The 26,152-nt window shown below is 41.2% G+C and overlaps 1 protein-coding gene across 3 annotated transcripts in view; it reads right to left on the bottom strand.

The window, feature by feature from the left end:
- The window catches only part of LOC116618501 (dystrophin), a 111,480-nt gene that overhangs the window by 57,535 nt on the left and 27,793 nt on the right, over window positions 1–26,152 (bottom strand). For all 3 annotated transcript variants that reach the window (XR_007306459.1, XM_048721549.1, XM_048721550.1), the window contains 33 exons: window positions 25,585–25,766; window positions 23,642–23,837; window positions 22,086–22,267; window positions 21,679–21,859; window positions 20,026–20,207; window positions 19,570–19,654; window positions 18,852–18,931; window positions 18,306–18,462; window positions 16,522–16,703; window positions 16,141–16,207; window positions 15,583–15,660; window positions 15,272–15,366; window positions 14,948–15,104; window positions 14,295–14,476; window positions 13,766–13,826; window positions 13,214–13,278; window positions 12,919–12,967; window positions 12,748–12,812; window positions 12,007–12,160; window positions 11,505–11,686; window positions 10,961–11,033; window positions 10,278–10,397; window positions 9,743–9,810; window positions 7,947–8,106; window positions 7,367–7,548; window positions 6,836–6,893; window positions 6,381–6,473; window positions 5,631–5,698; window positions 3,489–3,830; window positions 2,931–2,997; window positions 1,768–1,850; window positions 1,321–1,483; window positions 603–784 (listed from right to left, as the gene is read on the bottom strand). Coding sequence is in view for 2 of the 3 variants with exons in the window: in XM_048721549.1 (XP_048577506.1) it covers window positions 603–784; window positions 1,321–1,483; window positions 1,768–1,850; window positions 2,931–2,997; window positions 3,489–3,830; window positions 5,631–5,698; window positions 6,381–6,473; window positions 6,836–6,893; window positions 7,367–7,548; window positions 7,947–8,106; window positions 9,743–9,810; window positions 10,278–10,397; window positions 10,961–11,033; window positions 11,505–11,686; window positions 12,007–12,160; window positions 12,748–12,812; window positions 12,919–12,967; window positions 13,214–13,278; window positions 13,766–13,826; window positions 14,295–14,476; window positions 14,948–15,104; window positions 15,272–15,366; window positions 15,583–15,660; window positions 16,141–16,207; window positions 16,522–16,703; window positions 18,306–18,462; window positions 18,852–18,931; window positions 19,570–19,654; window positions 20,026–20,207; window positions 21,679–21,859; window positions 22,086–22,267; window positions 23,642–23,837; window positions 25,585–25,766 (4,241 nt within the window). In the remaining variant the exon portion in view is untranslated. The remainder of the gene's footprint in view (window positions 1–602; window positions 785–1,320; window positions 1,484–1,767; window positions 1,851–2,930; window positions 2,998–3,488; window positions 3,831–5,630; window positions 5,699–6,380; window positions 6,474–6,835; window positions 6,894–7,366; window positions 7,549–7,946; window positions 8,107–9,742; window positions 9,811–10,277; window positions 10,398–10,960; window positions 11,034–11,504; window positions 11,687–12,006; window positions 12,161–12,747; window positions 12,813–12,918; window positions 12,968–13,213; window positions 13,279–13,765; window positions 13,827–14,294; window positions 14,477–14,947; window positions 15,105–15,271; window positions 15,367–15,582; window positions 15,661–16,140; window positions 16,208–16,521; window positions 16,704–18,305; window positions 18,463–18,851; window positions 18,932–19,569; window positions 19,655–20,025; window positions 20,208–21,678; window positions 21,860–22,085; window positions 22,268–23,641; window positions 23,838–25,584; window positions 25,767–26,152) is intronic.

The following is a 26,152-nucleotide window of genomic DNA, read 5'->3' as shown; positions in this document are numbered from 1 at the left end:
TAAATGTGTCATATATATCATTCTATACCTGTCATGTCCGTTGAGTGTCAAGTCCTCTAAATGTGGCATATATATCATTCTATACCTGTGCTGTCCGTGAGCGCGTCAAGTCATCTAAGTTTGGCATATATATCATTCTATACCTGTCATGTCCGTTGAGTGTCAAGTCCTCTATTAAGGGTGTCATATATATCATTCTATAATAGTACTGTCCGTTGAGCGTCAAGTCCTCTAAGTGTGTCATATATATCATTCTATACCTGCCCTGTCCGTTGAGCGTCAAGTCCTCTAAGTTTGGCATATATATCCTTCAATATCTGTCATGTCCGTTGAGTGTCAAGTCCTCTAAGTTTGTCATATATATCATTCTATACCTGCCCTGTCCGTTGAGCGTCAAGTCCTCTAAGTTTGGCATATATATCATTCTATACCTATCATGTCCGTTGTGTGTCAAGTCCTCTAAGTTTGTCATATATATCATTCTATACCTGTCCTGTCCGTTGAGCGTCAAGTCCTCTAAGTGTGGCATATATATCATTCTATACCTGTCATGTCCGTTGAGCGTCAATTCCTCTAAGTATGTCATATATATCATTCTATACCTGTCCTGCTCGGCCTGCGTTTCTCTGCGCACAGTAAGGAGCTGAATCTCCATGGTAGCTATGTATCGGCGAATCTCATCTTTCTCGTCTTCGCTCACATCCTCATCGTCAAGGAGATCGTTTGCGCAGTCAAGCGCATCTTTAACGACCGGATCCACGCGGTCGACCTCATCTTTGCATTCCTAGGGACAAACAAATGCAAGGATTGAACAAATAGCATGGCAAAACAGTGAGACAAAAGCAGTTTTAGTTAGCAAGGAGTAAGACTTATTCGGGTAAAGATAACACAATAGTTGGTCAATTCGGAGGGGAATTGTCGTTTGTCAATTCAGAAGGAGATCGTTTGGCTGTTCAGAGGGAGATTGTCAGTTCGGAGAGAGATCGTCTGTTCGGAGGGCGATAGTTCAGAGAGAGATCACTTGGCTGTTCGGAAGAGAACGCTACTTCGGAGAGAGATCGTTTGTCTGTTTTGAGGGAGATAGCTATTTCGGAGAGAGATCGTAAGGCTGTTTGGAAGGAAATAGTCTTTTCGGAGTCTGTTCGGAAAGAGATTGTTTGGCTGTTCGGAGAGAGATCGTTTAGCTGTTATTAGGTAGATCGGTATCTCGGAGAGAGATCGTGAGGCTCTTTGGAAGGAAATAGTCTTTCCGGAGGGAGATCGTCAGTTCGAAAAGAGATCGTTTGGCTGTTCGGAGGGAGATCGCTAGGATGGCAGTACCTGTATGCGCTTTTTCTGCTCCTCCAGCTCTGCCCTGTTTTTAGGCTTGCCCTGGTTCTTAATGTTCTTGAGTTTTTTCAGCAGTTTCTGGATCAACTCGTCTAGTTTGTCCTGCCATGCGGACCAGCGGTCAAGGTTTTCCTGGGTTAGCTCATCCTCATTACTACGGAAAGACATAGACACGATTAGTCACCCTCGTCGTCGTCGTCATCATCATCTTCTTCAACAACGACATCAGTATTTTTATTGAATAACAACTGCCGCCGTAGTACAATCATCATCAACAACAACTTGCCGATAATACTATTCGGTTGAGTCTGCGTACATGTACGAATATGGTGCAGAATAAAAAGTTATGGTGTCCATCGACTATAAGTCAATTAAAAAAGTCGTCGTAGTCAGGAGTCGTTAGTCGTCAGTGGGGAGTCGGGAATACTTCACACTTACACGCTCCTCCTGCCGTCCGGAGAGTGAAGCTGGTCAAACGTGACTTCCCAAGCAGGCCGGGTATGATAGTCCCGATCAATAGGCTAGAAGAACATCAATACAAAACAACAACACAATGAGCTAGACAAAACAACAACACAATGAGCTAGACAAAACAACATTACAATGAGCTAGACAATACAACAACACAATGAGCTAGACAAAACAACAACACAATGAACTAGACAAAACAACAACACAATGCTAGACAAACAACAACACAATGAACTAGACAAAACAACAACACAATGAGCTAGACAAAACAACATTACAATGAGCTAGACAATACAACAACACAATGAGCTAGACAAAACAACAACACAATGAACTAGACAAAACAACAACACAATGAGCTAGACAAAACAACATTACAATGAGCTAGGCAATATAACAGCACAATGAGCTAGACAATACAACAACATAGTAAGATAGCAGAGCTACACAAAGCAAAAAGACAATGGTCTAAACAAAGAAACAAGACAATGAGCTACACAAAGCAAAAAGACAACGGTCTAAACAAAGAAACAAGACAATGAGCTAGACAAAGCAACACGACAATGAGCTAGAGAGAGCAACACGACAATGAGCTAGACACAGCAGCACGACAATGAGCTAGACAAAGCAACACGACAATGAGCTAGAGAGAGCAACACGACAATGAGCTAGACAAAGCAACACGACAATGAGCTAGACAAAGCAACACGACAATGAGCTAGACAAAGCAACACGACAATGAGCTAGACAAAGCAACACGACAATGAGCTAGACAAAGCAACACGACAATGAGCTAGACAAAGCAACACGACAATGAGCTAGACAAAGCAACACGACAATGAGCTAGACAAAGCAACACGACAATGAGCTAGACAAAGCAACACGACAATGAGCTAGAGAGAGCAACACGACAATGACCTAGACAAAGCAACACGACAATGAGCTAGACAAAGCAACAAGACAATGAGCTAGACAAAGCAACAAGACAATGAGCTAGACAAAGCAACAAGACAATGAGCTAGACAATACAACATGACAATGAACTAGACAAAACAACATGACAATAAACTCACAATAAAAAAAGAATAAAAAATAAGACATCTACAACTAAGCGATCGGCAAAAATGTACCTCTTCATCGACCAGGTCAGCGGTCTCGCCCTTTTGGCGCCTCCTCTTTTTCAGCAAATTCTCGAGACTATAAAAAACACAGGTAACCCAATTAGTAGTACTCGCAACAAGAGCACAGGAAGCCAAGCAATCATAAAAAAAAACATATCGTCTAGTAAATGGACAAAGATTTTTACCGAGTCTAACATTCAAAAGGTTACAATCGGGGAAAAAAGTTTACACTTGGGAATAAAAAAAGGTTACGTTCGGAAAAAAAGGTAAAACTCGGAAATGAAAAAGGTTATAATCGGGAAATTTTTCCCGAGTTACACTCGGCAATAAAAAAGGTTACATTCGGGGAAAAAAGGTTACACTCGGGAATGAGAGAGGTTACAATCGGGGAAAAGGATTAAACTCGAAAAATTTTCCCCAGTGTAACATCCAAAAGCTCATAAAAAAATCTCCTTCTGTCCAACGGTTGCATTTCGAATAAACTGCAGTAATATATGCTTTAATTGACGGCTTATTACTTCATGCATAAAATAACTCCACCAGGAATTGAGTGTTGCTTCGCACTACCTGTCTTTCTCGTCCTGCGCCTCCTTGTGGATCTTTTTCAGTCGGATCTCAAGCGCCGTCACATAAGTACGGATCTCGTCCTTGTCGCCATCGCTGACGTCATCACGATCAAGAAGCTCATTGGCGCACGCGATGGCGTGATTGACTTGTGGGAGAGCGTCTTCAGACTCCTCTTTGCATGCGCGGGCATCGTCAATCTGATCACAGATGTCGTCACGCGAGGCATTAGGGTCACGTGACTTGGCGTGAGCAAGCTTGCGGTTCAGCTTGTCAATCAAGTCGTCTAGCTTATCCTGCCAACTTCGCCAGCGATGGATGTTGTCCTCTTTCTCGGCTTCCTCCCTGTGAAAGAGATCGGGTGTTAAGAGCAACCGCGTATATAGCCTAAGTTTAGTGATAATTTGTAACAGATCGGGATTTAAGAGCAACGACGTATTTAGTCATAGTTTAATGAGGGGTTTGAAACAGATCTGTTGGTTATGGTTTGGACAGATCTGGTGTTAAGAACTACACCGCATATAGTCTAGTGTCATCATACAGTAGTGGTGTATAACGTAAAGGTGTGCCGTGTTAGTGGGGTAACCATGTGTCGTCAGAGTCGCGTATGTGTAGAGATGTGTCATGTTAGTGATGTAGTGTAACCATGTGTCATGTTAGTGGTGTAGTGTAACCATGTGTCATGTTAGTGGTGTAGTGTAACCATGTGTCATGTTAGTGGTGTAGTGTAACCATGTGTCATGTTAGTGGTGTACTGTAACCATGTGTCATGTTAGCGGTGTAGTGTAACCATGTGTCATGTTAGTGGTGTAGTGTAACCATGTGTCATGTTAGTAGTGTAGTGTAACCATGTGTCATGTTAGTGGTGTAGTGTAACCATGTGTCATGTTAGTGATGTAGTGTAACCATGTGTCATGTTAGTGGTGTAGTGTAACCATGTGTCATGTTAGTGGTGTAGTGTAACCATGTGTCATGTTAGTGGTGTACTGTAACCATGTGTCATGTTAGCGGTGTAGTGTAAGCATGTGTCATGTTAGTGGTGTAGTGTAACCATGTGTCATGTTAGTGGTGTAGTGTAACCATGTGTCATGTTAGTGGTGTAGTGTAACCATGTGTCATGTTAGCGGTGTACTGTTACCATGTGTCATGTTAGTGGTGTAGTGTAACCATGTGTCATGTTAGTGGTGTAGTGTAACCATGTGTCATGTTAGTGGTGTACTGTAACCATGTGTTATGTTAGTGGTGTAGTGTAACCATGTGTCATGTTAGCGGTGTAGTGTAACCATGTGTCATGTTAGTGGTGTAGTGTAACCATGTGTCATGTTAGTAGTGTAGTGTAACCATGTGTCATGTTAGTGATGTAGTGTAACCATGTGTCATGTTAGTGATGTAGTGTAACCATGTGTCATGTTAGTGGTGTAGTGTAACCATGTGTCATGTTAGTGGTGTACTGTAACCATGTGTCATGTTAGTGGTGTACTGTAACCATGTGTCATGTTAGTGGTGTAGTGTAACCATGTGTCATGTTAGTGGTGTAGTGTAACCATGTGTCATGTTAGTGGTGTAGTGTAACCATGTGTCATGTTAGTGGTGTAGTGTAACCATGTGTCATGTTAGTGGTGTACTGTTACCATGTGTCATGTTAGTGGTGTAGTATAACCATGTGTCATGTTAGTGGTGTACTGTAACCATGTGTTATGTTAGCGGTGTAGTGTAACCATGTGTCATGTTAGTGGTGTAGTGTAACCATGTTTCATGTTAGTGGTGTACTGTAACCATGTGTTATGTTAGTGGTGTAGTGTAACCATGTGTCATGTTAGTGGTGTAGTGTAACCATGTGTCATGTTAGTGGTGTAGTGTAACCATGTGTCATGTTAGCGGTGTAGTGTAACCATGTGTCATGTTAGTGGTGTAGTGTAACCACGTGTCATGTTAGTGGTGTAGTGTAACCATGTGTCATGTTAGCGGTGTAGTGTAACCATGTGTCATGTTAGTGGTGTAGTGTAACCATGTGTCATGTTAGTGGTGTACTGTTACCATGTGTCATGTTAGTGGTGTAGTGTAACCATGTGTCATGTTAGTGGTGTAGTGTAACCATGTGTCATGTTAGTAGTGTAGTGTAACCATGTGTCCGGTGTTACTTACCTCTCCTCTGGAGACATGCCGTCGTGGAGACGAGAGATGTAGTCAGGTAGATGGGACTTGTCCACGTACTGAAACCAAACAAAAATATTTCAAAAACCCCTTGACGTCTATATATCGTGTTTGACAGTGCAAGGGTATAGCGGCGACCTCGTGACAAATATGGTCACGTGACTTACCCTGATGGCAACCCAGTGTCAACTATGAACACGTGACTTACCCTGATGGCGACCTAGTGTCAACTATGAACAAGTGACTTACCCTGATGGCGACCTAGTGTAAACTATGAACACGTGACTTACCCTGATGGCGACATAGTGTCAACTATGAACACGTGACTTACCCTAAAGGCAACCTAGTGTCAGCTATGGTCACGTGACTTACCCTGATGGCGACCTAGTGTAAACTATGAACACGTGACTTACGCTGATGGCGACCTAGTGTAAACTATAAACACGTGACTTACCCTGATGGCGACCTAGTGTCAACTATCAACACGTGACTTATCCTGATGGCGACCTAGTGTCAACTATGGACACGTGACGCACCCTGATGGCGACCTAATGTCAACTATGAACACGTGACTTACCCTGATGGCGACCTAGTGTCAACTATGAACACGTGACTTACCCTGATGGCGACATAGTGTCAACTATGAACACGTGACTTACCCTAAAGGCAACCTAGTGTCAGCTATGGTCACGTGACTTACCCTGATGGCGACCTAGTGTAAACTATGAACACGTGACTTACCCTAATGGAAACTTCATTTCTATCATGGTCACGTGGCTCGTGGTCCTCAAAGTTCACGTCCCATTCCGGATTCTCGTGGTACTGCTGTTCGACCTTCAAATAAAAAAAATATAAAACGCTGAAACTCATCTTTCTCAACTCTTTCTAGAATCCCAGGTGCCCAAAAATATTAACGTATGGGGCCTCTCACCACAGGTGACCCAAAGTGTTAGCGTACTTCTGCTGAAACGGGTTTGATTCCTAATCGAGTCTTTTTGATTCTCGGGCGTGCATTTCAATTGTTGAACCTATAAACCTTACTAGATGCTTGTGATAATGTAAAATGCTTATATTTTTAAGAAATCACTTGTCGACCCACCATCGAGATTCCTACATGGCGATATTTAGCGTTCCTTATATGGGGTAGTGTTCATTATATGGGGTAGTGTTCCTTAAATGGGATATCGCTATTTTACCCTTTCTTGTACGAGCTCGTCTCTGTCTTTGGGGAATTCATCCAATAGCTCCTCCAGACTATAAGACAAAAATATCCATTTTTATAAGACACGACCTCTTTTCCAATCCTATAAGACATATCCTACAAGACATATCCCAAAAGACATACCCTACAAGAAATGTCCTAAAAGACATACCCAACAAGACATATCCTACAAGATCATATCCTACAAGTCATATCCTACAAGATATATCGATCATTTCAAGACAGCGTAACTTTGAATTTGAAAAGTGGCTTTCAAAATTCTGTGCAACAAAATGTAATTGTTAAAGTCTGATAGTCAAGCCAGAACAAAATGGAACAAAGACATTACCGTGCATTTGTACTAAATACACTAAATAGTATGCCACTCTATCTTCGGATAAATGTATGACCGTCCCACAACCTATTTCTAACTGCAGAACAACGGGGCAATGAACAAGTGAAGGACATTTATGCCCAATGTAATAGCTCGTGTCGAGTGTGTTTGAAATGTGGTTAAAAAGCCAACCTATCTTGCTCTCGATCCGCATCTTTGTTGATTTGCTTCAGTCGTATCTCGATCGTTGTGATGTATGTTCGGATTTCCTCCTTTTCTTCCTCCGTGACGTCATCGCTATCCAGCAGCTCATAGGCGCACTGTTTGGCTTGCTCTAGCTGAGGTTTGGAGTCTCCAATCATATCCTTGCATTCCTATCAAACAGGACAAACAGGGTCAAGCAAAATAACAGGGTCAAAGAAGACAAAGAGGGTCAAACAAGACAAACAGGGTGAAACAGGACAAACAGGGTAAAACAAGACAAACAGGGTGAAACAGGACAAACAGGTTAAAACAAGAGAAGCATGGTCAGACAAGCATGGTCAAACAAACAGGACAAACAGGATAAAACAAGACAAACAGGGTCAAACAAGACAAACAGGGTCAAGACAAAAAGAACAAAAAAAGAGCTAATGTTCGAAACTTCGGCGAGAACCGTGTTTCCATAACCTCGTACAACATACAACTTTAATCCCTCCTGTGGTCTTTCTAAGTAACACCATATGGGTCAAATCATGGACTGTGCAGGGGTGGGAAAGGGGAAGTGTTTTACCTCAGCCTCGTGTATTTGATCTTGTATGTCCTTAGGCGTGGCGTCTGGGTCACGTGATTTAGCACGTTTGAGCCTGCGGTTTAAGCGGTTTATCAGATCGTCGAGTTTGTCTGTCCATCCATGCCAGCGTCCAAGCTTCTCCTTTCTCTCAGCCTCACGTCTACAATAACAAAAATAGGCCTGTAAGCATGTAGCTAAATATGAACTATTTCCTCAGCGCCCTCACGCAAACAATTACAAAAATAGACCCGTAAAATGTTAACGTAACTATAAAATGAACTATTTCCTCAGCGCCCTGACGCAAACAATTTCAAAAATAGACCCGTAAAATGTTAACGTAACTATAAAATGAACTATTTCCTCAGCGCCCTCACGCAAACAATTACAAAAATAGACCCGTAAAATGTTAACGTAACTATAAAATGAACTATTTCCTCAGCGCCCTGACGCAAACAATTTCAAAAATAGACCCGTAAAATGTTAACGTAACTATAAAATGAACTATTTACTCAGCGCCCATACGCAAACAAATTCAAAAATAGACCCGTAAAATGTTAACGTAACTATAAAATGAACTATTTCCTCAGCGCCCTGACGCAAACAATTACAAAAATAGACCCGTAAAATGTCAACGTAACTATAAAATGAACTATTTCCTCATCGCCCTTACGCGAACAATTACAAAAATAGACCCGTAAAATGTTAACGTAACTATAGAATGAACTATTTCCTCAGCGGCCTGACGCAAACAATTACAAAAATAGACCCGTAAAATGTCAACGTAACTATAAAATGAACTATTTCCTCAGCGCCCTGACGCAAACAATTACAAAAATAGACCCGTAAAATGTTAACGTAACTATAGAATGAACTATTTCCTCAGCGACCTGACGCAAACAATTACAAATATAGGCCCGTAAAATGTTAACGTAACTATAAAATGAATTGTTTCCTCAGCGCCCTCACGCAAACAATTACAAAAATAGACCCGTAAAATGTTAACGTAACTATAAAATGAATTATTTCCTCAGCGCCCTCACGCAAACAATTTCAAAAATAGACCCCTAAAATGTTAACGTAACTATAAAATGAACTATTTCCTCAGCGCCCTCACGCAAACAATTTAAAAAATAGACCCGTAAAATGTTAACGTAACTATAAAATGAACTATTTCCTCAGCGCCCTTACGCAAACAATTACAAAAATAGACCCGTAAAATATTAACGTAACTATAAAATGAACTATTTCCTCAGCGCCCTCACGCGAACAATTACAAAAATAGACCCGTAAAATGTTAACGTAACTATAAAATGAACTATTTCCTCAGCGCCCTCACGCAAACAATTACAAAAATAGACCCGTAAAATGTTAACGTAACTATAAAATGAACTATTTCCTCAGCGCTTTCACGCAAACAATTACAAAAATAGACCCGTAAAATGTTAACGTAACTATAAAATGAACTATTTCCTATCGCCCTAACGTCTACAGCTACTTGGGATATAATAAAAGTATATATCAACTATTACATTATTCTAATCATCGCCATCCAACATTCAGAACAGGTAATGCAATTATAACATAGCTATTGGATATACTAGAGACGCCAATGATATCAAACAAAAAATAACCAATAGCTAACATCGAGTATTCATGTAAATATACTGTAGGTATGAAGATACTCGGTAGATATTCAATAACCAGTAGCTAACATCGAGTATTCATGTAAATATACTGTAGGTATGAAGATACTAAGTAGATATTTAATAGCCAAGCTAATCTCTATTTGTACTTACCTTTCCTCTGGTGTTAAGTCGTCGTGGAGTCGTGAGACGTAATCTGGAATTCGGTCCTTGCTGACGTACTAAGGAGACGTAATGAATAATAATGATATCAAAATAAGCGTACAACATACAGACATTTAGATATAGACCATAAAACACGGACTTCTGTATGATAATTATGAATATTTATTTGCGATCAATAACATAACAGAGCAGCATATAACTTTTATCTTTGGTATGTGATGTCCTCCCCAAAATGCACCGAGAGCTTCTAAAAAGTTCTTGTGTTGTAGTTGTATCCAGTAAGTTTTCATAAGATCCAGCCATTTTCAATTTGCCATACCAGCCCCCCCCCCCCCCCCCCCCCCCATACATCTCCACAGTATCCGACATTTTCTCGACAATAATAAGCGAAGGGTGATAGATGGGGGGGGAGGTAATGTAGCTAGGAATGAGTCGTACGGGAGAGGGGTGGAGGGGATCAGTGGAACTAAGTCAAGGAAGAAGAGAGACAGCTGCTAGGGCGTGTGATATGAGTGCAACTCACCCTAATCGTGACTTCATCTGAATGGGCGTGGTCAACTTCATCTGGATTGGCGTGGTCAAGCTCGTCATCTTCAAAGTTCACGTTCCATTCAGGATGTTCGTGAAACTGCCGGTCGATCTCCTTAAGGAAAAGGGGACCCATACTTTGCATTTAAACATGAATACCCACAATACACTGCATTTCCACATCAATGCCCACAACACTTTATATTTACACATTAATACCCACAATACATTGCATTTCCACATCAATACCCACAATACTTTGTATTTACACATCAGGGTATGTTACTATGGCGACGATGGAAACAGGACGCCGGCACGTGTACGAGCGATTCGCTTATTTTTGCCGACGTTGATTTCTGAAGAGGACGTGAGAAAACTTGAAATACAGTCCCGAACACGACGCGACGTCGGCATGAAATACATGCGAGCGGAATATCGGTGTATATGAAGTTGAAAGCGGTGCGGATCTAAATGATCCTAATCACACGACCAACAGGTCTGTGCGAGGGTCGAGATTTGCACCTTCAATAATCACATCATTTGCTCAGTATAAAAGAGTAAGAGCCTCTATAAGTTAGCGATGTTATGCTAGCACAGCAGATGGCTAGCAACACGCCAGTCTTGATAGAATCACAAGCAGGAGAAGCTGGTCACACTAACAGTTCACCACATTCCTACCTCTTCCTCCACCAGCCTGTCGGGTTCGATTGCGTCCCTGGGGTGCGGGTAATGGTCGAGCAGATGTTGAAGCCTAAGAGAAAAAACACATCAAGAAGCGTCCCAGCAAAGAACAAAAGCAAAAACTGCGATGGTAAAAATAAAGGCGTTAATTATCTTTGGTTAATTCTCTATTTTTTAATAAATAGGTCGACATGGAAATCAAAATATCCCTGATAAAAAACCTAAATACTGTTTTTTTTTTCTGGTGGAAGGGGTAGGGATCACAACACACACCTGTCCAAAGGGGGTTACTGTACGATCCTTTCTCTAAGGGATGGAGGAGTGGGGAAGACTATACACACCGCTCCTAAGGGAGGGAGGAGTGGGGAACACTATACGCACCTCTCCTAAGGGAGGGAGGAGTGAGGAACACTATACGCACCTCTCCTAAGGGAGGGAGGAGTGAGGAACACTATACGCACCTCTCCTAAGGGAGGGAGGAGTGGGAAACACTGTACGCACCTCTCCTCAGGGAGGGAGGAGTGGGGAACACTATACACACCTGTCCTCTTCTTCAGCTGCCTTGTTCCGGATTCCCTTCAGCTTGATCTCAAAGTCAGTGACGTATCGGCGAATCTCGTCCTTTTCGTCCCGTGGCACCGTGTCGTCATCTATAAGCGCATCTGCGTGGCTCAGCGCTTGTGGAAGGTGCGGCTTGGCGTGTTCTATCTCGTCTTGGCAATCCTGAAAAATGATGTCAATTATAGCAGCGTGATGTGAATCAATGCGTGACCTTAATTAAAGCGTGATGTGAATCAATGCGTGACCTCAATTATAGCGTGATGCGAATCAATCCGTGACCTCAATTATGGCGTGATGTGAATAAATGCGTGACATCAGGGGTCTAAAAACATGGCTCTCTCGGATAAGACGTTCAGCTGGAGCTGGAGGATGATTGTAAGCCATGTGAATAGTACGTTAAAAATGGCCAATACATCAGTCGCGTAGCGCATTTTGCCAGTTAATTTACGCAATACTCAGACTTTACGTGAGTGGGCATGTACCTTAGCGTCTTCTATTTGGTGCAGGCAGTCTTGTCGGCTGTGAGGTGCCTGTCTGGCACGCTCAAGTTTCCTTCTCAATCGGTCTAACAGGTCGTCCAGCCTTTCCCGCCAGTTCCTCCAGTCAGCTCGCTTTTCGGCCCTCTCAGCCTCCGCTCTAAAGGCCGGATTAACAGGTTCATATCAAACAGCCCGATTAATAATAGGGAGAGGAATTCGATTACTTCAAGAGCTATCTTGCGATCCGATCAAATAAGGGAGGGGAGAAGATACAGATACTTCAAGAGAAGGCTTGTGTTCCAGTTAAAAGGGGTCAGTACGCAGCTCTTACAAGCTGCAATTTGATTGGGCAAATGAACAATATCCGCACATCGACACAAAGAACGAGAAGAATAGAGACAAAAGCACTCCTTTGTAGAATAAAGATAATAGGAGACAAAGCAGCTTTGTACTTACTCAAGGGGGGGGAGGGATTGATATACTTTAAGAGCGGTTAGAGATAAGGTGAAAATGAAAAAAAAAACCTTTAAGGAAACTTTAAGAGCGAGTTACATTTCCCTTTTAACGATAAAATACGCAACAGAACAGATGGCAGCCAAAAGGGCAAGTTCTTCAAAGTTAAAAGTTTGTTAATGTTAGCAAGGAATAACTTTTTTTGGGGAGGGGGCTGTTTGCAAGACGATTCTATATTGTGCTATAAGTAATATTATAACCTAGTGGTCACGTGAGCTATTTGATTCGTACCTTTCTTCTAGCGTCATGCCCTCGTGAAGCCTCATTACATAGTGGTCAGTGGTTGTTGGGGCAAACTAAGAGAAAGCATAAATCATAAATCAAACATTGAAGAAAGAGAAATAGAAACAATATGCAACACGAGTGTATATTTGAGATATCTGATATCTGTAACAGACTCACCTGTACACGAACAACTTGATCCACTCGGGGCGATTTGGGCGACGCAACACTAAAAAACACAAGATCTCGATTAATCGTGTTATTAAACTTCTACCCATTTATTTTCATTCCTTCATATAGTTAGCAATGTTTTCAGGAAGAAATGAACGGAATTAAAAATTCTCGGATACATAACTTCCCATACAGCCCGCGGTTAACAAGAGCAGTGTTTTGAGAAAAGAGGAGAAGGGCTTTCTAACAAAGGATTTCGCTCTTGTGCTATGCTTGTGTCACGTGCATACAAATGATGACTTACTCCTTTTCCTCCAGTTGGTCCCAGTCTATCCAGTCATCGCGCTCGTAATACTGCTCCTCAACAGCCTGGAAATAATGGATATAACGTCATACGTGGTTGTGACGTGAAACAGGGTGTGACGTCATATACTGACGTGACGTCATATACGAGCGTGACATCATATACGGAGGTGACGTTAAAGATTGGTGACTTTATATACGGACGTGACGTTATGGGTGTGAAGTTATATACGGATGTGACGTCATATACGGAAGTGACATTATATGCGGGTGTGACGTCATACATGTATGTCAAGTTATACATGGATGTGATGTCATATTTCGGTGTCGTTCACCCCTGTTCAGACGTTATATATACACGTGCTATATGCCATGTTTTAGACTGCCCTGAAGAAGTCTTATTAAAGACGAAAATTTGGCAGAGTCGATTTCCAGTTTTTGGTGTATTGTACTCATTGTTCTGGTACGAGATCGCGACAGTTTGGGCTTTTTTATTCTATCCATGTTTTAGACGGGTTTAGATTATAGCTTGTCCTGATGTAGCTATGATTACCTCTTCCTCCACAAGTTCCTCGGTCTGTATCGGGTCACTCTCATCAAGCAGATGTTGAAGTCTGTAAAGAGAGATAGAGAAAGTCTGTAACGACAGATAGAGAAAGTCTGTAACGACAGATAGAGAAAGTCTGTAACGACAGATAGAGAAAGTCTTTAACGACAGATAGTGAAAGTCTGTAACGACAGATAGAGAAAGTCTGTAACGACAGATAGAGAAAGTCTGTAACGACAGATAGAGAAAGTCTGTAACGACAGATAGATAAAGTTTGTAACGACAGATAGAGAAAGTTTGTAACGACAGATAGTGAAAGTCTGTAACGACAGATAGAGAAAGTCTGTAACGACAGATAGATAAAGTCTGTAACGACAGATAGAGAAAGTCTGTAACGACAGATAGAGGAAGTCTTTAACGACAGATAGAGAAAGTCTTTAACGGCAGATAGAGAAAGTCTGTAACGGTCATGTAACTGTAATGGTCACCTGTGTCTAGCGCTAAATAACAATAATTATTCATAGCGCGTGATTACCGGTCTTCCTCGGCTCTGGCATCCCTATGGATTTTCCTTAGCTCCATTTGGTAGGTAGTGACGTAATAGCGTATGGGCTCTTTGTTTGATTCGTCGATATTAGGATCATCTAGCAGAGAATCCGCAAACTCAATGACCTCCTCGACTGCGGGCTCATTATCTTCAATCTCCTCCGCGCATTCCTAAATAAACACCAATATCATAAAAATAAACACCATTTTCACTTAATAAAAACACGATTATCAGTTTATCAAGTTCATACCATCTCGTTTCATGTCATGTCATGATAATTACTTGCTATTTCTTAGTGGACAACATGATTATCACTTAAAAGAAATTCCATGTAATTTATGTCATCTCATAATGATCAGTTGGTATGTCTTAGTGGACAATTAGTTCTTTAGGCAAGAAATCTGATCTACTGAGAAGATTAAAAATATGTCCTCTCCAGGTTCGGAAAAAAATCACAAACATTCACACTTTAGATTTACTATAAAAACCGATCCACAATATCCTCCCTTGGATTCCTGAAATTATCCTGAAATTTTCTGAAACGGCATCATAAAAATGTGGACGAACGAGCCGTTCATATCTCATCCTAATAAACAAGTTCTGGGACGTTCTTAAGACGATATAAAAACGTTGATCCTTACTTTGGCTTCGTGGACTTTCTCGTGCAAATGCCGTCGATCCCTCGGTCCGTCAGTCCGAACACGGTCCAATTTTTCCTTTGCGCGGTCACGTAGCTTGTCGAGTCTGTCACGGCAATCTGACCAGCGGTCGAGTTTTCTCTTCTGTTCAAGAGCGTGTCTATCGTGACCACCAAATATAGGCATGAGCGATGGAATTGTCTCCATGGTTATGGTCATAAACAATAAACAGCAGTCTAAAGAGTGAACCCTCACCTTTAATCATTTCTTGGGAGGTTAAATTTGACATAAGTTTGTTTGTTTATGGATGAAAGCTTACACGTTTACCTTTCTTCCGGTGTAAGGTCATCCCGTATCTTATCGATGTACATATGTATTGGTTCATTGGGTCGGATTATGAAATGGTGCTCCTTCGGCTTAAGCTTTAAAGAAAAATAAACATGGCGATCAACAGGGTTGTAAGCGAATCATTACTACCACAAACACCATCACTACCACCATCATTATCATCAAAATCAGAATTATCAGTATTCTCATTATTACTATTACCAATATCATAATTATGATAATTCTCATCATCATCACTAAAACGATCACTACCACCATCACCATCACCATCATCAACGTGCTGTATTTACCTGTATGGTAACACTGGCATTCTCTTTTGGTTCCCTGAACTCCAGCACAGGTCTTTCCCAGTGCTCACGGTCAACACGCTAAGAAATAAGAAAGGTCTAAGAACATTCCTATAGTTAGGTAGCAGGTCTCATCAACACGGTACAATAGATCGATACAAGAGTCGCACATGATAGTCCAGAAGCAAGTTTAATATGTTTTATACAACGACGCTCGTAAATCGCGCGCTCTGATTGGTCAAGAGTCCGTGTGCTTTTAGAGGACACACGTAGGCTTGGCATGCGCGTGCGATCAACAAAATTAGATTGTAACGAAAGAAAACATTTTTATTGTTGTATAAAACAAATAGATCTCATTTTTTTGTGCGCTGTCATCTCATAGATGAACAGATGACTTCACAGCGTGTCATGAACAACAGTCACGCAACTCGATTACGTCTAGTTGCATACTATTTTGTTCATGACACACTGTGAAGTAATCTGTGCATCTATTAGAGAACAGACGCACGCAAAAAAAAGATTTATTTGTTAAATAACTCGCTGATTCGCAAGGTTTGCTACCTCGTCCACCACGTGGTCCTCCACGCCTTCTCCATCTTTTGGCATCTGTTCCAACAAAACTGTGAGCCTACGATGAATAACAAAAACCCACAGAATAAACGAGAGCAGAAAGGAAATGTACATTTTATTTATTTAATTAATTTTATTTTAATTAGCTTTGCCATTAAACATGAATAATAAAATTACACGTACCCCTTGTACATAAACAAACCTAATGGTTCCATTGTACACAGACAAACCTGACGATTCCCGTGTACATTAGACAAACCTGACGATTCCCGTGTACATAGACAAACCTGACGATTCCCGTGTACATTAGACAAACCTGACGATTTCCGTGTACATAGACAAACTTCACGGTTCCCCTGTACATAAACAAACCTCACGGTTTCCTCGTCTGCCTTCTTATCCAAGTTTGCAAGCTCTACACTTAAGGTTGAGATGTACACTCGAATGGCTTCCTTCTCCGACTCCGTGACGTAATCATCATCTAGCAACTCATTGGCGCGATCGATGACCTCCTTGATAGCAGGCTCAGCTAACGAAAGCTCGTCCTTACAGTCCTTCATGAGAAAAATAGATAATATATACATACATTAATAAGCATCATATATAAGATAATAGTATAAATCCACTCACATACTATTATTATTGAGCCATAGATAGTGAGTAGCGAAAAAGCCGTTATTCAAGTTATTCATTACTAAGAATTATTTAAATCGTCATTTATTTAGAGGAAGTATGTAAGTGGATTTATACTAATAGATATTTACTATATTAGTATTAATATTATATATTTATTATATTATACTAGATATACTTATACTATATCGAAGAGTGACGGGTCATCAAGGGGGGAAAGGGCATCAAGGGGGGAAAGGGCCATCAAGGGGGGAAAGGGCCATCAAGGGGGGAAAGGGTCATCAAGGGGGAAAAGGGCCATCAAGGGGGAAAAGGGCCAGCAAGGGGGGAAAGGGCCATCAAGGGGGGGAAGGGTCATCAAGGGGGGAAAGGGCCATCAAGGGGGGAATGGGCCATCAAGGGGGGAAAGGGTCATCAAGGGGGGGGAAAGGGTCATCAAGGGGAGAAAGGGCCATCAAGGGGGGAAAGGGTCATCAAGGGGGGGAAAGGGTCATCAAGGGGGGAAAGGGCCATCAAGGGGGGAAAGGGCCATCAAGGGGGAAAGGGCCATCAAGGGGTGGAAGGGTCATCAAGGGGGGAAAGGGCATCAAGGGGGGAATGGGCCATCAAGGGGGGAAAGGGTCATCAAGGGGGGAAAGGGCATCAAGGGGGGAAAGGGTCATCAAGGGGGGAAAGGGCCATCAAGGGGGGAAAGGGTCATCAAGGGGGGAAAGGGTCATCAAGGGGGGAAAGGGCCATCAAGGGGGGAAAGGGCCATCAAGGGGGGAAAGGGCCATCAAGGGGGGAAAGGGCCATCAAGGGGGGAAAGGGCCATCAAGGGGGAAAGGGTCATCAAGGGGGGGAAAGGGTCATCAAGGGGGGAAAGGGCCATCAAGGGGGGAAAGGGCCATCAAGGGGGGAAAGGGTCATCAAGGGGGGAAAGGGCCATCAAGGGGGGAATGGGCCATCAAGGGGGGAATGGGCCATCAAGGGGGGAAAGGGTCATCAATGGGGGGAAAGGGTCATCAAGGGGGGAAAGGGCCATCAAGGGGGGAAAAGGGCCATCAAGGGGGGAAAGGGCCATCAAGGGGGAAGGGCCATCAACGCAGGATGACTTATCAGGGATAGGGCATTAAAGGCCAAGTCTGTAGCCAAGGGGAGGTTTCTGTGAGTTCGCCCCACTCAACTGGGTCAAATAAAGGGAAAAGAAAAAATGGTCCGCTAAATAAGTAACCCCCGTGGACTCTAAATAACGTCGTTGAGCTGTGTCATCCCCTTAAAAAGGGATGCATATCACTAGTGATGTCATCATCACTAGTGAGTTTTCGACAGGGCGCCAAGTTGAAACGGACTGAAAGAGTCTCCGTCAGCCGCCACATGTTGTAATAAAAGAAAATACCAAGTGTGAAATTTCAATTTCCATCGGTCAGTTGAATAAATATGTCCCCTATGAAACAGAGTACTTGCACTTTATATGGTAAACATGGCTGTGTTTGAAATGAGATGTAAAGCGAATTCTATAAAGTAATTCTGTGATAACCTACCTTTGCCTCGTGAATCTGCCTGCGCACGTCACGTCCTGTTTTCGGGTCCTCGTCTTGTGATTTGTCAAGCTGATTGCGCAGTTTATCCAATAGAGAGCGTAAGTTGTCACGCAACTGCTGCCAGTGGTCACGCTTCTCATTTACTTCCGCTTTACGTCTGAATTACAATAAGTCACGTGATCCGCCAATGATCATAAAAAAAGCTAATAATAAAATAATTGTACTGGTAATGATGATGGTGGTTCTCGTGATTTTTATGTGTTGATGATGATGACGATGATGATAATGTTGGTGGTGGTGATGATTGTAGTGATGATGATGATGATTATTATTATGATAAAGATGGTGGTGGTGGTTGCGATGGTGATGACGATGATGATGATGATGATGATGATGATAACGACGACGACGACGACGATGATGATAATGATGACGGCGACGACGACGATGATGTTGCTGATGATGAAGGTGGTGGTGGTGGTGATGATGATGATGATGAGGATGAGAAGAAGGAGGTGGAGGAGGAGAATGATCGAGAATTGCTACCTTTCCTCCGGCGTGACATCTTCAAGCCGTATTAAGTACTCGTCGATCGGGGCGCTTTCAACAACCTCCATCTTTATGGGCTTAAACAGAAAGACAGACGTTTATTGTGCACAAGAAAGAGCTGTAACCAAACCTTTAGGCTAACATATATACCCAGTGTTTTTATCAGGAGATCACATTTTTAAATTCAAACGACAATTTCCTGCAATTTAACCAAAGTCGCAGGGGTAATATACTAATGGCTGTAGTTTTAAGGTTTTTAGGTCATAAAGAGCCTAGGGCAAGAGAGAGGGAAACTGGGTCTAGGTCTCTGATGGCGGCAAGCAAAAACGCAAGTTTACGAGCTCCTTGCAATTTCACGACGTGGAAATTATCGGTGTACACAAGTCAAGGGCGATAAAGAATCGATAACAGTGGCGGAGTTGTATGTGGTATGGTATAAGTTGCAGGTGGTAGGGTATAAGTTGTATGTGGTATGGTATAAGTTGTATGTGGTATGGTATAAGTTGTATGTGGTATGGTATAAGTTGTATGTGGTATGGTATAAGTTGTATGTGGTATGGTATAAGTTGTATGTGGTATGGTATAAGTTGTATGTGGTATGGTATAAGTTGTATGTGGTATGGTATAAGTTGTGTGAGTTGGTATGTGGAGTGGTTGAGCTGTAACAAATGAATTGTGATTATCATCAATATTTGACGCCTGAGTTCAATATTACCTTAGCTCCATCTTCTCCATCTTCTTCATCTTGATCAGATTCATCCTCGTCTGTAGACTCGAAGTCATCTAGAAGGTCTTCTAGCCTAGGAATACATACATCAAAATGATCATTAACCCCTTCTGTCAACAGACCGTTTTCACGATGTTGCGCGCGCATCCGAAATGCCACAAACTTGGCGGGCCATAGCTGATCCAACATGCGGACGAAAGGGAATTGACTCCAAAAGTCCGCGAAAGAAGCACTCTGACAGCCTTTTTATAGCTTTATCTGAAAACTCCACTTCGTACGCCATTTAAGATCAGCTGTGGCCCGCCAGTCTGTGGCATTTTGGATGCGCACGCAACATCTTGAAAACATATTTCACACACGATCAAACTGTTAAAACATAACAGATTGTTCGCGATAAAATATCTTGTAGAATTTCAACCTGAATAACGATCTATCTCCTCTTACTTCTCGTAATGTTCTTGAACTTCCTCTTTCATCTTCCGGAAGTCGTTCCCAATCCCATCCACCTCTCGCTCGATGACGTCTTTTTCGTCCTCCGTGAGCCCGCTTTCGTCAAGAAGACTGTTACCATAATCCACGCTCGCTTTGACTCCTGGAAACTCTTCCATCATCTCCTCCTGGAAGTCCTATTACCGAAAAAGAAAAATTTACATACCAAAAACAACAACTCTATTTTAGCACGAGGGCAAAAAGGGCACGGAAAAGTAAAAAAAAAAAAAAAAACCCGAAAACTCCACTTTTGGATATTTCCAGTACAAGGATAACGCTGCTGTAATGATGACAATATCCAACCCCCATGATGGTTATTGCGTCGTTTTTCTTGTATCTCGCAAGTTGTTTATCTGATATAACTATTAAGCGATATAACCACTAGCTGGTATAACCATTAGCTGATATAACCATTAGCTGATATAACCATTAGCTAATATAACCACTAGCTGATAAAACCATTAGCTAATATTACCATTAGCTGATAAAACCATTAGCTAATATTACCATTAGCTGATAAAACCATTAGCTGATAAAACCATTAGCTGATATAACCACTAGCTGATATAACCATTAGCTGATATAACCACTAGCTGGTATAACCATTAGCTGATATAACCACTAGCTGGTATAACCATTAGCTAATATTACCATTAGCTAATATAACCACTAGCTGATAAAACCATTAGCTAATATTACCATTAGCTGATAAAACCATTAGCTAATATTACCATTAGCTGATAAAACCATTAGCTGATAAAACCATTAGCTGATAAAACCATTAGCTGATATAACCACTAGCTAATATAACCACTAGCTGATATAACCATTAGCTGATATTAGCACTAGCTGATATAACCACTAGCTGATATAACCATTAGCTGATATAACCATTAGCTGATATAACCACTAGCTGATATAACCACTAGCTGATATAACCATTAGCTGATATAACCACTAGCTGATATAACCATTAGCAGATATAACCATTAGCTGATATAACCATTAGCTGATATAACCACTAGCTGATATAAACATTATCTGATATAACCATTAGCTGATAAAACCATTAGCTGATATAACCACTAGCTGATATAACCACTAGCTGATATAACCACTAGCTGATATAACCATTAGCTGATATTACCACTAGCTGATATAACCACTAGCTGGTATAACCATTAGCTGATATAACCATTAGCTGATATAACCATTAGCTAATATAACAACTAGCTGATATTACCACTAGCTGATATAACCACTAGCTGATATAACCATTAGCAGATATAACCATTAGCTGATATAACCATTAGCTGATATAACCACTAGCTGATATAAACATTATCTGATATAACCATTAGCTGATAAAACCATTAGCTGATATAACCACTAGCTGATATAACCACTAGCTGATATAACCACTAGCTGATATAACCATTAGCTGATATTACCACTAGCTGATATAACCACTAGCTGATATAACCATTAGCTGATAAAACCATTAGCTGATATAACCACTAGCTGATATAACCACTAGCTGAAATAACCACTAGCTGATATAACCACTAGCTGATATAACCATTAGCTGATATGTCTAGTTGGTATCACCTCTATGTTTTTCAGCTGTCGCTCCGTCTCTTCACGTGTATCTGGTAGCTTTTCAGCCTTGATGTGTTCAGTCTTCTTGCGGCCCTTCTCGAGGAGTCCCTTGAGTTTCGCTCGCTCCAGGGCCCATCGCTCAAGCTTGGAGTCGTGGTCACTCTGCTTCTCGTCAAGCAAGCCCTCAAGTCTACGCATGCGCGCAAAATCTTTGTTGAGTATGATCTTTATTTGGCAGCGAAATGGTTACAGCAAACAGAAATAACGAAATGGGGCAATAGAAAAATTTGGAACGAGACCCACTCATGACACGAGCCATAGGTTTAAAGAATGAACTAATTTACGAATCTTATAGAATGTTTTTTCGTGACACGCACATGTGCGTACAATTGTTATAAGGGCACTACGAAGCTAACCTTTGATGTTCTGCGTCCAGCTCCGCCTTAAGCTTTTTAAACCCATCCCCAGTCTCATTCATCTCACGCTCGACTTTGTCCTTGGCCTGGTCGCTAAGGTCATTGTCTTCCAGTAATGTGTTTCCGTACTCGTAGCCCGATTGGATTTCTGGGATCGCAGCGACAATGTCCTCCGAGAGAGTCTATAGAACAAGGACGGGTTCAGAGGGGTGTATCCCTGTAAGGGCGTGATCGGGTAAGGGTTCGGTTAAGTGTATCACTGTAGGGGTGTGGCCAGGGAGGGGCTCAGAGGGGTGCATTCATGTAGGTGCATGGTCTGGGAGAACCAAGGGATCCTTCTTGTTTGTCGTTTTGGTAAATATTTGCTTATCAAAATATCTTACATATAATTTTAGAAAACTAAAATAAAAATCACTTTTCTTTCTTTCTTTTCTTTTTTTTTTCTTTTTTGCTCGCTTATCACTTATTCATGCGTACCAAACACAGAGCCAAATGAAAATATTTCTTAAAATTTTTGTATTTAAAGTCAATTTGTGCGCTTAAAATGATACATTGGGAATATTTATTTTAGTTTGCCCCATTCCATCCGTGTTCTTTCCAGTCGTACATTTTTTACTGACTGTAAGGACTGGTTTCCAAGTGATCACCCTGGATCGCAGGCGATCGTATGCGATTATATGGAAATTCACCCTGCGATCGTGTACGATTATATGAAAATTCCCCGTGCGATCGTTTGCGATTATATGGATATTCACCCTGCGATAGGGTACGATTATATGGAAATTCACACTGCGATCGTGTACGATTATATGGAAATTCACCCTGCGATCGTGTACGATTATATGGTATCTCTCCCTGCGATCGTGTACGATGATATGGAAATTAACCCTGCGGTCGTGTGCGATTTTACGGAAACAAGTCTTCAGTAAATTGTCGGGAGCATACGTTAATCGTAAATAAATGTTTTTAACTTTTGACATCTAAGCCGCCTTCTATAAATTATCTAAAATATAAAATACGGAAATTCACAAAAAACTCGAAGAGTGTATAAATCAAAAATAGTCTGGGTTTATTTATTGATTACTTATTTTTTTGCTTTACAAAAAAAAAAAATAATAATAATTGCATATTCATCAGCCGAAAGCTAGAAGAATCCTTTTGAGTATGATATTTTTGTGGATGCAAAGAGATTTAGTGAACGCGACTCTCCCAACGCGCGCGCGTGGCCGGTTTAGCAATACAAGATCTAAAAAAATAAATAAGCAAGACTTGGAAAAGTGAGCCAAAGTCCAGAGAATGACTAACAGCTCTACCGGACGGGGAAATCAATTTCAGATAAATATACAGCCATGTACGCCATGGGTTAACAGGCATGAGAGTTAATTTAAAAAAAAAAGGCTACATAATTTTTAGTTTTAAACCATTAACTAAAAACAAGAAAATATAATAATTTAGCATTACTGGCCGAAACTTATAGCATAAAATCCTGAGCTAAAAATAGTATTTTAATTTAACTACAAACTGTGGTTATTGTGCTTGTTCAACCATAAACTTACCGAAGTCTGTTCGACTCGGTCTTCAATTTCTTTGATGTCTTGTGGGGTCCCCAAATCCTTTATGTCACTTAGCTTGGCTTCAAATTTCGCGAGTAAATTGCGTAGTTTGCGAGTACAGTCATCCCACTTGGCAAGTTTGTCTTTCATCGCCCTTTCCTTTTCTTGTTTTTCCAGAGTTTTGAAAAGCGCCTCGAATCTGTTAACAAAAATATGGAATTTAAGAACAAGTTTCCATAAATGGGGGGGGGGGGGGGTGAATAGGGGTATGTAAATCCGCCGATCCGCAACATTTTCGGGGCAAATCCGTGGATCCGCAGATATTTTTAGATTCGCATGGTTTGAGTGATAAACAATAGCATCGATTGAAATTCATTTAAAATCCGAAATTCGACCGTCAAAGCAGTCAAAATCCGAAATCCGTACCCAAATTGTCAACAGATCCGTGATCCGCCGTATTTCCAAAATCCGTCAATCCGCTGAAATAATCAACAAAATCCGTGATCCGTGAGCATTTCGGGGCCGAATCCGCCGATCCGCGAACCTATTCACACCCCCCCATAAAGTACTAGACTATTATTCAGGTTATAGCCTCGGTATTATCGAGTGAAAAGCAATAACAATCATTAATTAGAATTAAATGAGATGATCATAATACAGAACCCGAGAACTAATAAAATAGTATTCCAAAATATTAATTTGAAATTGTTGTATTATTTGGAGATTAATCGAAAGAAAACGATAAATTTGATTATATATCGATTATATAAACGAAAGATATATTCCGCCCTCCTCGTATCGTATAGGACCAAAGTCTACTGCTGCCTTGCTACCAATAAAAATACTCGATGTCCACTGAACATAACATTGCCAGCTGCAATAACGCGATAACTTATGGCATTCTGTACAGGAAAAGGACCCGCTAATAGATCAAATTATTCAACAACAAATTAAGCACAACTTTGAAGACGAAATTCAATAAATCGAATTCAATAAATCAGATAAGACCCCAGTACTTGTCGCTGTACTTTACCGTGTGTTCTTTTGGTCCTAGTATTCTCTTGCTAGATAGACGATAGTCAATAGACTGCGCTCTTGTATGCACAAGTAGAATAAATAGTTCGCATAGTTTTCCACTCATTTAGAAGCTCCCCGGGGAGGATTTTTGTAAACTTGATTATGTTACAAACAATAGGTAATTGTCGAAATAGACAAAAACGGAAGAGACAAAAACAATAAAGAACAAGAATTTGCTATCACACACAAGTAGGAAAGATTTTAAACAATAAAGCTACTAGAAGACAAAAAATAAATAAAAGTTTACTAGAGGGCAGAAGTATCCGACAAAAGAAGTCTTATAAATCAATTCAAAAGAATATTAGTGGTGACTTTTAAATATAATTATTAAGATGATAGCGAACTTGGTGATGTCTTATATTTTACGGATGCTAGTGTGGATTATGAATGTGGTGATTATCATTATTATCATGTTGTTATTGGTGTGATGATGATGGCGGTGATAATGATGATGATGATGATGATGGTGGTGGTGATGATGATGATGATGATGATGATGATGATGATGATGATGATGATGATGATGATAATGATGATGATGATGATGATGATGATGATGATGATGGTGATGATGATGATGATGATGAGATGATGATGGTGATGGTGATGGCGATGGCGATGGCGATGGCGATGGCGATGGCGATGGCGATGGCGATGGCGATGGTGATGGTGATGGTGATGGTGATGGTGATGGTGATGGTGATGGTGATGGTGGTTGTGGTGGCGGTGGTGGTGGTGATGATGTTGGTGTTGCTGGTGGTGGTGGTGATGGTGTTGCTGGTGGTGGTGGTGATGATGTTGCTGGTGGTGGTGGTGATGGTGTTAGTCATGATGACGATGACCATGATGGTGATGATAATTATGATTACCTTGCCCTTTCTTTATCGATATCTGCCTGCAGTTGTCGAAGCTTGTCGCCGATCGTCTCCATGTCTGACTGGACGCGGTCTCTATCGTCGTCATTCAGTGACTCGTCCGCCATCAGCTTGTTGCCATGGTCATATGTCGACTGAATTTCGGGGAAGACAGCAGATACCTCCGCAGAACACTCCTGGAAAACACCACGTGAAAAAAATTAACATAATCGGTGGTAATTGTGTATAGCAGTCCGGGCTTCCTGTGGCAGAATTAGTCAATAACAGTAGGAACACAATAACTCAAACTTGAACTATCCCCGATAATTTCAACTCGGTGTTCAAGTTTACATGAACTCGAATTTAACGGATTTCCCGTTAGTTTAAACTCAAATTCCCTGGTAACTCGAGTTGAGTTCGATGTCCCTTGGATTCGGACCAAATTTACCATAGTCAGATAATCGCCAAATGTACCAAAGTCAGATAATCTCCCAATTTACCTTGGTCAGATAATCTCCAAATTTACCATGGTCAGATATACTTCAAATTTACCATGTCAGATAATCTTTTATTTAAAAATAAG

Source organism: Nematostella vectensis, chromosome 14, assembly GCF_932526225.1.
Source record: "Nematostella vectensis chromosome 14, jaNemVect1.1, whole genome shotgun sequence".
NCBI classification, from domain to species: Eukaryota; Metazoa; Cnidaria; class Anthozoa; order Actiniaria; family Edwardsiidae; genus Nematostella; species Nematostella vectensis.
Note: the sequence above shows the minus strand (reverse complement) of the source record. Positions and strands in the feature narration are given on the sequence as shown.